The sequence below is a fragment of the Macaca nemestrina genome, chromosome 18 (genome assembly GCF_043159975.1).
Source record: "Macaca nemestrina isolate mMacNem1 chromosome 18, mMacNem.hap1, whole genome shotgun sequence".
Taxonomy (NCBI): Eukaryota; Metazoa; Chordata; class Mammalia; order Primates; family Cercopithecidae; genus Macaca; species Macaca nemestrina.
The window spans coordinates 72,981,821-72,996,472 of NC_092142.1; the positions used below are offsets into that span (position 1 = coordinate 72,981,821).

Here is a 14,652-nt window from a genome sequence, read left to right on the forward strand (position 1 = left end):
GGAGAGGCGAGGCAGCCAGCTTTGCAGGATTCCCACGGCACAGAGCCAGTGCTCAGGGGTTCCCTTCTCAGCGTTCCTCTCACCTGCTGTGATTCCCTCGCACCTGGCATGGATCCGAGCTCCTTTCCTTATGGCTGAGACCCAAACTGCCTACAAGTGGCCTCTTCTCCCTGTTCTTGCCTGGAAGGACAGCATGGGGCCTTAGGCTGTCAGCGCTACCCGGGACCCTGGCATTCACTTTGTCCATAATGTACATATGGATGTAGGCAACTGCCCTCAGGGCTGTCTGGGGGCAGGACCAAGCCCAGCAGCCACACCTCCTGACACAGCCAGGTTCTCCCCCAACGTCGGAGCTGACAGGACTGTTCATGGTTCACTGAGTGGACCCAGCAATGCCTCATTGATAATCCACAGTCGAGAGAAGAGGGGCGGTCAGAGACCGGCCAGCCCTCCCTTCTGACTGGGAGAGGCCTCTGCAGGCACTGACAGGCTCCAAAGAGCGCTGTGGGGGCAGTCAGCATCCATAGTCCCCTGGGATCTTCCCTGGGCTGTTTTCTCTGACATTTCACCTGAAACTAACTATACATAGCTGGGCTAGGAACCTTCTAAATCTGATACTTCCAGCATGTGGCTTAGGGAAAATCACTTGACTCCTTGTTTACCTTCTGGCTAAGAAGTGAAAACTCTGGGTTAATCTAGTCCTCCAGGCCCTGGAGTCCCACAGAGTGATGCTATGTGTACAACTAGAGGACAGAGCCCTTGGTCATGTCCACCCTTTGATTAAGTGGGCATCTCCTGTGCTGCTAGCTTTGTCCCCTCTGGGACTTGGGGTGGGGTTGGGACAAAGCCTGGTGCTGGGACAAAGCCTGATGCTCGTGCGATTCATCTGCACATTATTTCTCCTCTCTGCCATTTTAGGGTCGCACTGCGGCAGCCTGGCGCTCGACATGTGAAAGGGAACCTGTCAGGATTACTGCGAGCTAACAGCAGGACAGGCTGGCCCCGGGGAGCAGGGATGGGCAGAGCAGCTGCTGAACCTGGGCCAGCAGTACCAGGAAGGAGACCTGGGCCCTGATGGGGAGCTCAGCACACGCTCGCCTGACCCAGATGGTATTGGACACAGTTCCCCGCTGAACGGCAGCTGTTCCCAACGCCAGAGGACCCCACAGCCACAGTAGGAGCTTTGCGACCCCTATGCAACTGCAGCTGGGGCTGAGACCACGAGGAGAAGGGCCCAGCACCTCATATGGGAAGCAGTAGGGCAGGACCTACCACGAAAAGGACCTCGATCTCTGCAGCGAAGTTTTCCAGCACTCACAGCCTTCCCGTTTTTCTCCTCTCAGGCCTGGGGTTTGGCTTCCCTCCTCTGGCAGAGGTTTTGGGCCAGGAGGGCCAGCCGAGGTGGGACACGTGCATGGAACCCAGGTCTCCTGAAGCCCATGTGCTCTCTCTTGTGATTGGAGTTCTAGGGCTTCCCCGCTGCCAGGGACGAGGGGCCGCCTCATTGTCTGCTCATGAACCACAAGGACCCCGACTGCTCCAGACTGGATTATTTCAAGCCGCCAAAGAGGGGGACCCCTGGAGCTGGCAGCCAGCAATCCCAAGGGACTAGAAGGCTGCGATGGACTGACCTCCCCCTCACCAGGGTGGCGGGAGAGGCAGAGCCTCTGTGGCCCAGCTAGTGACAGACCCGATGAAGCCCTAAGCAGGGGCCCCACCTGACTCAGGGACAGGACAGCCACTCCTGCCAACGTGCGTTCTCCCCACATTGAGGGAGAGCGTGGCAAGGGACCCCTGCCACTGTCCCCTGCTACAGCACGTGCCCCTATGCCCTTTGCATGTGGTGCCAGAATAGACAGGCTACACTGTGGCTGGCCCCTCAGTGGGCTGGGAAAGGAGTGGCCACGGTGACCACCACCCACCTGCTGGCACCATGAAGTGCTCCCTGCGGGTGTGGTTCCTCTCTGTGGCCTTCTTGCTGGTATTCATCATGTCCCTACTCTTCACTTACTCGCACCACAGCATGGCCACACTGCCCTACCTGGACTCGGGGGCCCTGGGTGGGACACACCGGGTGAAGCTGGTGCCCGGCTATGCCGGCCTGCAGCGCCTTAGCAAGGAGGGGCTCTCGGGCAAGAGCTGCACCTGTCGCCGCTGCATGGGTGACACTGGTGCCTCCGACTGGTTTGACAGCCACTTTGATGGCAACATTTCCCCCGTCTGGACCCGAGAGAACATGGATCTTCCACCGGATGTCCAGAGGTGGTGGATGGTAAGAGTTGCTGCCCCCTTCCAGGGATCTGTCCCCGGTTTTAAAGCCACTCAGGGCCCCCTCTTGGATTTCTGGCCCCCAGAGCCTTGACAAAGTGTAATGCCTGTTTGACCAAGCCATTTATAGGATCACAGATGACTGAAGGGCAGAGCGAGCATTGACCTGATGGAGTGGACTAGTATTTTCCAGTGCCTGTAGGACCTGAGCATAGGCCAGAAATGCCTCCTGGACCAGGCAGGCAGCACGGACACAGGGAGCAGGTGGGAGTGAGGAGTACAGCCATGGGGGGCCTGCCCCAGAGGAAGGAGGCAGCCACCCCTTGGCCCCAGCAGTTGTTGCTGCACAAGGCTGGATCTGGGTTTTTTTTTAAGCAAACCCAGAAATCCAGATTTTAAAACTAAGTATCCTAATTTATGAACATTGACTCACAATAATTGTTTTCTATTTGTTTGTTTGTTTGTTTTTTGAGATGGAGTCTCATTCTGTCACCCAGGCTGGAGTGCAGTGGTGCCGTAACTTCTGCCTGCAGGTTCAAGTGATTCTCCTGCCTCAGCCTCCCTAGTAGCTGGAATTACAGGCGTGCGCCACCACCCTCAGCTAATTTTTTTGTATTTTTAGTAGAGACGGGGTTTCACCGTATTGGCCAGGCTGGTCTCAAACGCCTGACCTCAGATGATCCTCCCGCCTCAGCCTTCCAAAGTGCTGGGATTACAGGTATGAGCCACTATGCCCAGCCGAAATAATTGTAAATACCATTATAACAGAGCTTCTTGCTTGGTTCTTTACAATTGCTGGAAGACTTTTTACTGGGCTGGGATAAGAAAGCCTTGTAGGGAAGGCTGGGCGTGGTGGCTCATGCCTGTAATCCCAGCACTTTGGGAGCCCAAGCTGGGCGGGTTACGAGGTCAGGAGTTTGAGACCAGCCTGATCAACATGTTGAAACCCCGTCTACTAAAAATTAAAAAAAAAAATTAGCCAGGCATGGTGGCAGGCGCCTGTAAGCCCAGCGACTCAGGAGGCTGAGGCAGGAGAATCGCTTGAACCTGGGAGGCAGAGGTTGCAGTGAGCCAAGATCACGCCACTGCACTCCAGCCTGGGCAACAACGTGAGACTCTGTCTCAAAAAAAAGAAAAGAAAGGTGTGTAGGGAAGACTTAATCTATTTTATAAAATAAAGTGTTGCCTGATTCTAGAGTTAAAAAAAAACAAGCAATGTAAAGAACCGTCAGGGGCTAAGGGAGTTGAAGGGGTGGGGCTGGAGGGTTCTCCCTGTCTTTCCAGTCATCACTTTTCTGCTACTTGTAATTCCTTCTGCCTCGCCCCAAGGCTCTGGAGTCACTCCCCAGGCTCTGCAGGCCATCTGGTTGCCACACATGTCATGGGTGGAACCATGTCAGCACTGAGCCCCTGCAGGCTCCCAAGCTGTGAGGGATGAGCTCATGTGATCAGGCTTATCAGAACGATGCCACAGAACATGCCTTCCAGCCCAGACTATCAGAGTGCCCAAGGACCGGGGTCTGCAGAGCTAGGGCCACTAGGAGCCCCGTGGGCTCTTACTGTGACAGCTTTTTTTGATACAGGTTCTCACTGTCTTTGCAGTGGCACAGTCTTGGTTCACTGCATCCTTGACCCCCCCCAGGCTCAAGCGATCCTCCTACCTCAGCTTCAGAGTAGCTGGGACTACAGGCGCGTACCACCACACCTGGCTAATTTTTATATAGGAATTCTCGTCTCAGAGTCAATCTCTCCCTACAGATCAATCTCCCATCTCCCCTGAGCAGGCCCTGCTCACCCACAAACCCATTGAGTTATGGCTCCATCCACAGAATGTTTTATTTTATTTTTATGTGGGTTTTTTTTTTTGAGTAAAAATAATTCCAACACTTTTGAGTAAAAGTAATCCCACACCTTGGGAGGCCAAAGCAGGTGGATCACCTGAGTTCGGGAGTTCGAGACCAGCCTGACCAATATGAAAAAACCCCATGTCTACTAAAAATACAAAATTAGCTGGGTGTGGTGGCGCATGCCTGTAATTCCAGCTAGTCAGGAGGCCGAGGCAGGAGAATTGCTTGAATCCAGGATGCGGAGGTTGTGGTGAGCCAAGATTGTGCCATTGCACTCCAGCCTGGGCAACAAGAGTGAAACTCTATCTCAAAAAAAAAAAAGAAAAATCAGGATTTCATTTTTCTTATTTCATATGAAATCCTTACTTTCTTTTTTTTTTTTTTTTTTTTTTTTGGGACGGAGTCTCGCTCTGTCGCCCAGGCTGGAGAAAATCCTTACTTTCATTGTCTCTTGAAAAGTGGGAAACTTTGGCCCTTCTGGGCTCATGATCCCACGTGGCAACAGTTGGCTGAAGTTGCCCTTCTTTGCCGGGGCTCAGATCTGTTGGGTGTGGACCTTACCTACCATGTTACTCCTGTGTGGTACCTGCTGGGCCCGTAAGCATCTGATTGGTGCTGCCTCGTTTCATGGTCTTTGACCACCAGCTGGTTAGTACAGGTCTCGCTGGTAGGAGGGGACACCAGGACACCAGTTTTATTCCAGCCATTCTGGCTCTGAAAGAATTATCAGCCTCTCTGCCCTTCCCTGGGTGGGGGCTCAGGGAGTGGCTGGACTGTTGCCCTAGACGCGGCTTCTGCAACCCCAGTCCTCAGCCTGAGTGCTGAGGGCGCCCCCTGTAGGCTGACTAGGAAGGAGCCCCTAAAGGAGGCTGCTCTGTTCCGTGGCCCAGGCCTGCAGGTTCCCAGAGAATGTGTGAAAGGCACCTTGATCCAGAGCCCTTTCTAGTGCATCAGAGCCACCCGTGACTAGCAGGGCACCCAATCTCCGGACGTTGAGACTCACTCACAACTGGGGACTTCGCTGTCGTTGAGAGAGGGAGAGACCCTCACTGCCCAGAGGAAAGAATCCCTGTTCCCTGGAAGAGCCCTGGATAAAGAGGCCTGTGCCCAGGCACTGGAGAGTGAGAGCAGAAGAGGGGAGGATGGGGCCCCTCCTTCTTCACACACTTCTCCCCTTCCTCATTTTCCGTCTTCCTCTCCCTTCCATAGATGCTGCAGCCCCAGTTCAAATCACACAACACCAACGAGGTGCTGGAGAAGCTGTTCCAAATAGTGCCCGGTGAGAACCCCTACCGCTTCCGGGACCCCCACCAGTGCCGGCGCTGTGCTGTGGTGGGGAACTCCGGCAACCTGCGGGGCTCTGGCTATGGGCAGGACGTGGACGGACACAACTTCATCATGAGGTGAGCCCCTGCGGATCCCAAGGGTGGGTCCAGGACGGTCCTCCGGGAGGGGGACTGCTCTCCTCTGCCATGTCTGGCAGAGTGCATGCTGCCAGTTACCAGTGTGCTCTGGGGCCCTGCCTCCTAGCATCTTTCATAGCAGGCTTCGAGCTCTCTCCTTTGCCTGTTTGGGGTGGATGGGGAGCCAGAATCCCAAATCTAAGCTTTGCTTGAGGCCTGCACTCTGTTTCCAATGCTCTGAATTCCTCTGGAAACAGCTGACATGAGATTCCTGGCTGACGTTTGCTGAAAAATCCCACCAGAGGCCGGGCACGGTGGCTCATCCCTGTAATTCCAGTGCTTTGAGAGGCTGAGGTGGGAGGATCGCTTGAGCCCCAGGAGTTAGAGACCAGCCTAGGTAACATGGCGAAACCCTGTGTCTGCAAAAAATTTTTAAAGATTAGCTGGGCATTGTGGTGTGTGTCTGTATTCCCATCTACTGGGGTGGCTGAGGCAGGAGGATTGCTTGAACCCAGGAGTTCGAGGCTACAGTGAGCTATGATTGTACCAGTTCACTCCAGCCTGGGCAATAGACTGAGACACTGTCTCAAAAACAAAAATTCCCATCAGAAGCCGGCCCTGTCCTCCTCATCCCCTCAGCAGCTGAGCGAGTGAGGGCCCCAAGCCCAGCTAGCATCCTGCTTCTCAGCAGCAGGTGATTCTCTCTGGCAGATGCACGGAAGGCAGATGTTGTGGGTGCTAAAAGGAGCTGTTTGGTATTTACTCTGGGGCTCATTCATTCCCAAGACGTCTATTCCCCGCCGTGAGGAGGGGAGAAGAGTTGGGAGGGTGTTCAGTCCTGACCGAGACTCTGCAGCGAAGGCCTGGGCATGAACAGGGAACGGGGGCAGGCTCGCGACCTGAACATGGGCTGCTTGCTCTGCTCCAGAGCCTGTGTTTTCTGATGTCCCCCCTTGACTTGGCTGGGGACAAGAAATGCCACAGTGGGGATCCTTCTACCCAACTCCTTGATGGAGGAAGAGCCTGAAGAACCGAGATCCTGCCAATGCCCAGTTTTCACTCATCTCTTAGGCTGAGCATTGCAGAAAGACCAGGTTTCCCAGGAGGCAGAAGGAAGGGCTTTGTCTTAGAAACTGTTACTGTCTCCATAGCAACACAAAGGCAGCAATATGTCTCGGAGGCATTCAGCATTCCATGTAAGACCTTCCTTATGTTGGGAAATGGTGCAAGTGGGAGGGTGAGCAGGATGGACTGGACCCTGTCCAGGACCCTGGAACCACCTGAGGATATCCATATCCTCCAACTGCTGATACCCCAATGGGAGAGAGATGGGATGGGAACTGGTGTTAGAGGGGCCTTTCCTCTTTCCAGACACCATGGCCAGGTTGGGAATTGAGGGATCTGTCACTTCCATGCAGCTCTGGGCACTCGGAAAGCCCAGGACAGTGCTCTCAGCTGCCTGAAGCACCTGCATCAGGTTTGAGCTTTCACTGGGCAGGCACCTACGTGATGGTCAGGAAGCTCCTGGGTGGAAGCCCTGCAGGCCCAAAAGGACTGGCTCTAAGTTTCCTGGCCGGTACTGTCAGGCAGGGCTGCAGAAAGAAATTTATAAGGCTGGGCGCGGCAGCTCACGCCTGTAATCCCAGCACTTTGGGAGGCCAAGGCAGGCAGATCACCTAAGGTCAGGAGTTCAAGACCAGCCTGGCGAACATGGTGAAATCCCATCTCTACTAAAAATACAAAAATTAGCCGGGCATGGTGGTGTATAACTATAATCCCAGCTACTCAGGAGGCTGAGGCAGGAGAATCGTCTGAACCCAGGAGGCGGAGGTTGTAGTGAGCCAAGATCATGCCATTGCACTCCAGCCTGGGCAACAAGGGAGAAACTGTCTCAAAAAAAAAAAAAAAATTTATAGATGCTTCCTCCCGGGAGCCAGGTAAGGAAGTGGGGTGGTATAGAGTGGACCCCAGAATCACTTTCTGGAAGGGGTGACCTGGGTAGTAATTGGCCATCTGCTGGTCTAAGGAACTGGCTGGCAGTGGATAAGCTGGGCTTGCTGGTGTGAGCCTGTAGTCCTAGCTACTCGGGAGGCTAAGGCAGGAGGATCATTTGAGCCCAAGAGTTTGAGGCTGTGGTGAGCTGTGATGGCACCACTGCACTCTAGCCTGGGCAACAGAGCAAGACCCTATCTCAAAAACAAAAACAACAGATGGCACTGGGGGTGACTCCAATTGTAGGCATATCCAAGTTTGGAACCAATGGTCCTGGAAGCAAGACCCACTGGAGGGCTGAACTGAGTTACAGCAAGATGATGGCCTGATCCACCTGTGCCCCGCCCACCTGGCTGCCATTCCCTCCTCCTCTTTGTCCTCTGAGCCCTGTGGACCGCTTCAAGTCCAGTTAAGCTGATCTTGCCTCAGTTGGCCTGCAGATCCATCCACAACTCCGAGAACAGTGTCCTCTAGACAGGAGGCGTGCCACAGATACATGCAGGAGTGAAGGAGACTAGGCAGCCAACAGCAGGTCCTAACCAGGGAGTACACACCCACTTGCGCCCTGGTCTGGATACTTCTTTAGCTGCTGGAGGCAGCCAGGGACAGATAGATTTCTAGAATGCCGTGTTCCCAAGTCCCAGAGATGCAGCTCATCCTCCTTGTCCTGCTCTGGCCCCTTTCCAGGGCGTGGCTTCTCCAGGATGAATCAGAGCCTTGAAACAAAACCTCGTCCCTGTTAGAGTGCCATGTTCCTTCCCTTTCCTGTGGAGGCTGTGAAACATCTTTTGGGACCTCTTGCTCCCTTTATTCCCAGATATTTCGAAGCTGGTGACTGGCCAGCCACAGGGGAAGTGAGGGAAGGCCAGGCTCTGTAGCACGGCCAGCCTGGAGGCAGGGTGACCCTGGCTGACAGGTCCCATGGGGACTTCATGACAGCTCGGGCTGCCAAGTCGCTGTAGAAGGTGGGTCTTCAGAAGGCAGCCTGGGCTGGATGCAGCCCTGTGCTCTGCAGAATCTCTTGGCCTCACCATCTCTGGTGAGATGAAGTTTGTTTCTTAGGTCCTCTCAAGTGTACACCTTGGCTGGGCGCGGTGGCTCACGCCTGTAATCCCACTACTTTGGGAGGCTGAGGCGAGAGGACTGATTGAGCCCAGGAGTTCGAAGCCAGCTTGGGCAACATGGCGAAACCCCATCTCTATTTAAAAAAAAAAAAGGGAGAAGAAAAAGAGCATACCTTGATCCTAGCTCCTGCCCCACCCAGGCCCCGGCCAGCCTGTGTCACCAGCCCAATTCCTCCACCTCCTCCTTACCCCTGCCATATCCTGGGCAGCTGAGACACACTTCTGGCTCTGACATACCCTGTTAAGGCTTCCTCTCCAACTGCTCTGTTCCTCACAGGCCCCATGGTGCTTGGCAGGAGGCAGGTCCAGACTGCGTCAGTGTGACCGTAGGACCCCAATGCCTGTGTGGGGAGTTCAGCAGCCCACAAGCTGTTAAGAGTTATTCATGGGTGGGAAAGATACTTCTTGGCTCTTCTAGGAGACAGGATCTCTAAACCCTAAAGACTGGGCTCAAAGGGGCAGTTCACTGAAAGACATGAATTTGGGGGAGAGGCAGGAACTAGATCCCTGTTCTGGAGACAGAGCATGTTAGTTTCTCTGGAAGAAATTCTAGGTATCTGCTTGAAGCTAGCTAGAACGAAGTGGTCAGGAACACAGATGTCCTCTAGGTTTTGAGACCTCCAACCCCAAAGCACCCTCCAGACCCTCAAGGGAAAATGAGAGGTAGGGGGCACAGCGATGTGACCAGCAGGGCAAGGGGACAGCACAGCCCACTGTCCTCCCCAGTCCCGTCCTTGATGAAGATAGCGTGGCAGCCCCTGCAACACAGCAAGTCCTCACCCAGGCCAGCTAGCTGCTGCCAGCCACTGTAAGGACAGGGAATGTTTGTGCTGGTTTTACAGAACTGGCATAAAAAGCCGGGAGAGCCACCTAGGGACTGCGCTCCCTCCCTCCTTGGGTCCCTGTGCTCCTAGTGGAGGGCCAGGTTATGATCACCCTGCCTTGGTAGTCATGATTCCACAAGGTAAACAGTCATAACAGAAAAAAAAGACCAACAGGTTTGTATTTAAACCTGGTTCACCTGTTACGTAAGATGCATACTAAAAAGGGGAGCTTTGGTTTTTACTTGTCTTGTATTTTGCATAAATTGAAAGGAAGTGGGGCCGGGTGCAGTGGCTCACGCCTGTAATCCCAGCACTTTGGGAGGCTGAGGCAGGCGGATCACGAGATCGAGACCATGGTGAAACCCTGTCTCTACTAAAAATACAAAAAATTAGCCCGGCGCGGTGGCGGGCACCTGTAGTCCCAGCTACTTGGGAGGCTGAGGCAGGAGAATGGTGTGAATCCAGGAGGTAGAGTTTGCAGTGAGCCGAGATCACGCCACTGCACTCCAGCCTGGGCGACAGAGCGAGACTCCTTCTTGGCTTATTATACCCACAGAGAGGGTTTCTAGACAGGAGCCACAGCAATGTCCCCTCTGTCCAGACAGCAGCAGAAGAGAGGGGACATTGCACATCACCAGAGAGATAGCAAGGGCAGACCGTGAGAACTTGGGACGTTTCTCTTGGCCTTGGAGTGGAAGGGCAGACAGGGTCTTAAGGCGGCAGACAGGAATAGGGTGGTAGTAGGTGGCAGGACAGAGGCTTCCATCCAGCCCAGGGCCTGAGGGAAGGCTTGAACTTCCTATCTTTCTTTCACCATCTTATAGGAAAGAGGCAGAACAGCCAAGTAAGGTGGAAGCTGTGGAAGGCTGTTCTTTAAAAGTTCTTTCTTTTAAAAATTATAAAAGGCCAGGCCTGGTGTCATCTGCCTGTTGTCCCGGCTACTCAGGAGGCTGAGGCAGGAGGGTTGCTTGAGTTCAGGAGATTGAGACCAGCCTGGACAACATAGTGAGACCCCTATCTGTACAAAACAGAAAACAAAACGGGCATGGTGATGCACGCCTGTGGTCCCAGCTGCTCAGGAGGCTAAAGCTGGAGGATTGATTGAACCCAGGAGGTCGAGACTGCAGTGAGCCATGATGATGGCATTGCACTCCAGCCTGAGTGACAGAGTGAGACTTAAAAAACAAACAGGGCCGGGTGTGGTGGCTCGGGGCTGTAATCCCAGCACTTTGGGAAGCCGAGGCAGGCAGATTGCCTGAGGCCAGGAGTTTGAGACCAGCCTGGCCAACATGGCAAAACCACTTTTCTACTAAAAATACAAAAGTGGCTGGGTGTGGTGGGTCACGCTTGTAATCCCAGCAGTCTGGGAGGCTGAGGCAGGCAGATCACTTGAGGTCTCGGGAGGCTGAGGCAGGAGAATCCCTTGAACCCGGGAGGTGGAGGTTGCAGTAAGCTGAGATCACACCATTGGACTCCAGCCTGGGCGACAGGGCGAGACTCCGTCTCAAAAAAAAAAAAAAAAAACACACCAAAGAATTAGCTGGGCGCGCTGGCACATGCTTGTAGTCCCATCTACTCAGGAAGCTGAGGAAGGAGAATTGCTTGAACCTGGGAGGCAGAGGCAGAGGTTGCAGTGAGCCAAGATAGCACCACTGCACTCCAGCCTGGGCAACAGAGTGAGACCCTATCTCAAAAATAATAGTTAAAGTAGGCCGGGCGCGGTGGCTCAAGCCTGTAATCCCAGCACTTTGGGAGGCCGAGACGGGCGGATCACGAGGTCAGGAGATCGAGACCATCCTGGCTAACACGGTGAAACCTTGTCTCTACTAAAAATACAAGAAAATTAGCCGGGCGAGGTGGCGGGCGCCTGTAGTCCCAGCTACTCGGGAGGCTGAGGCAGGAGAATGGCGTGAACCTGGGAGGCGGAGCTTGCAGTGAGCCGAGATCGCGCCACTGCACTCCAGCCTGGGGCACAGAGCAAGACTCCGTCTCAAAAAAAAAAAAAAAAAAAAAAAAAAAAAGTTAAAGTAAATAAATAAAAATGTAGACAGTAAAAAAAATGAGTTAAGCCCCCAAAGTTACTCTGAGAGTAACCTTTTTTTTTGGAGACAGAGTCTTGTTCTGTCACCCAGGCTGGAGTGCAGTGGTGCGATCTCGGCTCACTGCAGTCTCTGCCTCAGGGTTCAAGCACATTTCCTGCCTCAGCTTCCCAGGTTGCTGGGATTAAAGGTATATGCCACCATGCCAGGCTAATTTTGTATTTTTTTCTCTAGTAAAGATGGGGTTTCACCATGTTGGCTAAGGCTGGTCTCGAATTCCAGGCCTCAAAGCAGTCCGTCTACCTTGGCCTCCCAAAGTGCTGGGATTACAGGTGTGAACCACGACACTCGGCCTGTTTGATTGATTCTAGTGTTACTATTGTAAATAATTCTGCAGTGAATATCCTCATACACATCTTTGCACACTTATGTAACCATATTTTTTTTTTTTTGAGATGGAGTCTCACTCTGTCACCCAGGCTGGAGTGCAGTGGCCCAATCTCGGCTCACTGCAAGCTCTGCCTCTCAGGTTCACACCATTCTTCTGCTTCAGCCTCCCGAGTAGCTGGGACTACAGGCGTCTGCTAGCACGCCCACTAATTTTTTGTATTTTTAGTAGAGACGGGGTTTCACCGTGTTAGCCAGGATGGTCTTGATCTCCTGACCTCGTGATCCGCCCACCTTGGCCTCCCAAAGTGCTGGGATTACAGGCGTGAGCCACCATGCCTGGCCATAACCATTTTTGTAGGTTAGATTTCTAGCAATGGAATTGCTTGGTTGGAGTATACACCCGTTTGCATTTTTGATGGATGGCTTCGAACTGTCCTCTAAGAATCTTGTACCAGTTTCCATGGCAGTTGATTCTCATGTCACCCTCTTGTCCCTGCAGGATGAATCAGGCGCCAACCGTGGGCTTTGAGCAGGATGTTGGCAGCCGAACCACCCACCATTTCATGTACCCTGAGAGTGCCAAGAACCTGCCCGCCAACGTCAGCTTCGTGCTGGTGCCCTTCAAGGCCCTGGACCTTCTGTGGATTGCCAGCGCCCTGTCCACGGGGCAGATCCGATTGTGAGCCTCTTGCTGGCCTGGGTAGAATATGGGTGACAGGACCACCTTGGGCAGAGTCTTCCTAGGGGTCAGATTGTAGAATTCCTTTCATTGAATATTTTGGCCAAGAGGAGCTGATAAGAAGGGAGGGCCTAAGATGGCGAGTGAGCTGAAGACACAGCTTGCTCTGTGTCACCTTCTGCGTGGTGACATGTAGCATACTGATGGTGGAAAGATGAGGAAGGACCATCTGTTTTTTGTTTTTTTTTTTTTTAAAGACAGAATTTCACTCTTGTTGCCCAGGCCAGAGTTCAGTGGCGCCATCTTGGCTCACTGCAACATCCGCCTCCCGGGTTCAAGCAATTCTCCTGCCTCAGCCTCCTGCGTAGCTGGGATTACAGGGATGCACCACCACGCCCCGCTAATTTTGTATTTTTGGTAGAGACAGGTTTCTTCATGTTGGTCAGGCTGGTCTCGAACTCCTGACCTCAGGTGGTCTTCCTACCTCGGGCTCCCACAGTGCTGGGATTAGAGGCGTAAGCCACCACGCCTGACCAGACCGTCTGATTTTGGTCTCCTTTCTGGGTGATAGCTTCTGACTGAGGAAGCTCTGCCTTCTGAGGACTTTCTTTGGGGGCAGTCATCCCATCATAGTTGGGAACCATGGGAAATCTAGTTCACAAAGTATATTTTTTAGCAGCTTTATCAAGATAAGATTCACATCCCATACATCTCACCTATTTAATGTGTACAATCCGGTAACTTCTTTTTTTTTTTTTTTTTTTTTTGAGACGGAGTCTCGCTCTGTCGCCCAGGCTGGAGTGCAGTGGCGCGATCTCGGCTCACTGCAAGCTCTGCCTCCCGGGTTCACGCCATTCTCCTGCCTCAGCCTCCCGAGTAGCTGGGACTACAGGCGCCCACAACCGCGCCCGGCTAATTTTTTGTATTTTTAGTGGAGACGGGGTTTCAGCGTGGTCTCGATCTCCTGACCTTGTGATCCGCCCGCCTCGGCCTCCCAAAGTGCTGGGATTACAGGCATGAGCCACTGAGCCCGGCCAATTTTTGTGTTTTTACTAGAGACGGGGTTTCACCACATTGTCTAGGCTGGTCTCGAACTCCTGACCTCAGGTGATCCACCCAACTTGGCCTCCCAAATTGCTGGGATTACAGGCGTGAGCCACCACACCCGGCCTGATTTGACTGTTCTTTATGCCTCATGTAAGTGGGATCATAACAGTATTTGTCCTTTTGTCTGACTTACTTTACTTAGCATAATGTCCTCATAGTTCATCCATATTGTAGTATGTGTCAGAATTTCCTGTTTTTTGAAGGCTGAATACTATGCCAATGTAGGGATATACCCATTTTGTTTATCTGTTTATCCTTCAAGGACACTTGGTTTGTGTTCTACCTTTTGGGTATCATCACCATGTATTTTATAAACACAGAAGTAATGAGTTACAGTTTCCTGACTTTAGGATGTTCATTATCTCATGTTTGGGAGACCTGAGGGCTAAAATGGGTGCAGTAGAGTTGAAGTACCATAGACACTCAGAGAAGGGCATGTAGGTTACGGGCGCCATGGCTGGCTACAGGGAGGTGTGGTCTGGGAAGCCTGAGGGGAGTGGATCAAGAGCAGGGGTGAGAGCAGAGACATGGTGGATTGGAGATGATTGCCAGCTCTACTGGAGCACAGAGCTAGGGGAAGAAGGTTGGGGCTGGACTAGGGACGGCCCCATTGCTTGCCTAAAACATCCCCATTTTATCTTGGATGCCATGGATAGCATTGAAGGCTTTGGAGCAAGGCATGGCAGTGATGAACAAGCCACAGGAGAGCAGTCCAGAAGCAGAGCAGTCTGGAAGTTGTGGGGCTGACATTGCTCAGGCCTGGCATGGGGGGCATCCCTAGGAGCCATGGGGCCACCTGAAATGTTATCTTTTCTTCCTTTCCCTTCTCCTTTCCTTTCTCCCTTCCCCTCCTCTCTTTTTTTTTTTTTTTTTTTTTTTTTTTTTGACAGAGTCTCACTCTGTCACCCAGGCTGGAGTGCAGTGGTGTGATCTCGGCTCACTGAAACCTCAGCCTCCCAAGTAGCTGGGATAACAGCCG

General features: G+C 53.0%; 1 protein-coding gene across 2 annotated transcripts in view; it reads left to right on the plus strand.

The window, feature by feature from the left end:
* The window catches only part of LOC105491291 (ST3 beta-galactoside alpha-2,3-sialyltransferase 2), a 59,371-nt gene that overhangs the window by 41,241 nt on the left and 3,478 nt on the right, over positions 1–14,652 (plus strand). The window contains exons 2-4 of one of the 2 annotated variants that reach the window (XM_011757532.3): positions 919–2,272; positions 5,325–5,518; positions 12,387–12,566. In XM_011757532.3, the coding sequence (XP_011755834.1) occupies positions 1,934–2,272; positions 5,325–5,518; positions 12,387–12,566 (713 nt within the window). In that variant the 5' untranslated portion in view covers positions 919–1,933. The remainder of the gene's footprint in view (positions 1–918; positions 2,273–5,324; positions 5,519–12,386; positions 12,567–14,652) is intronic. The other variant, XM_011757533.3, reaches the window with a different exon arrangement.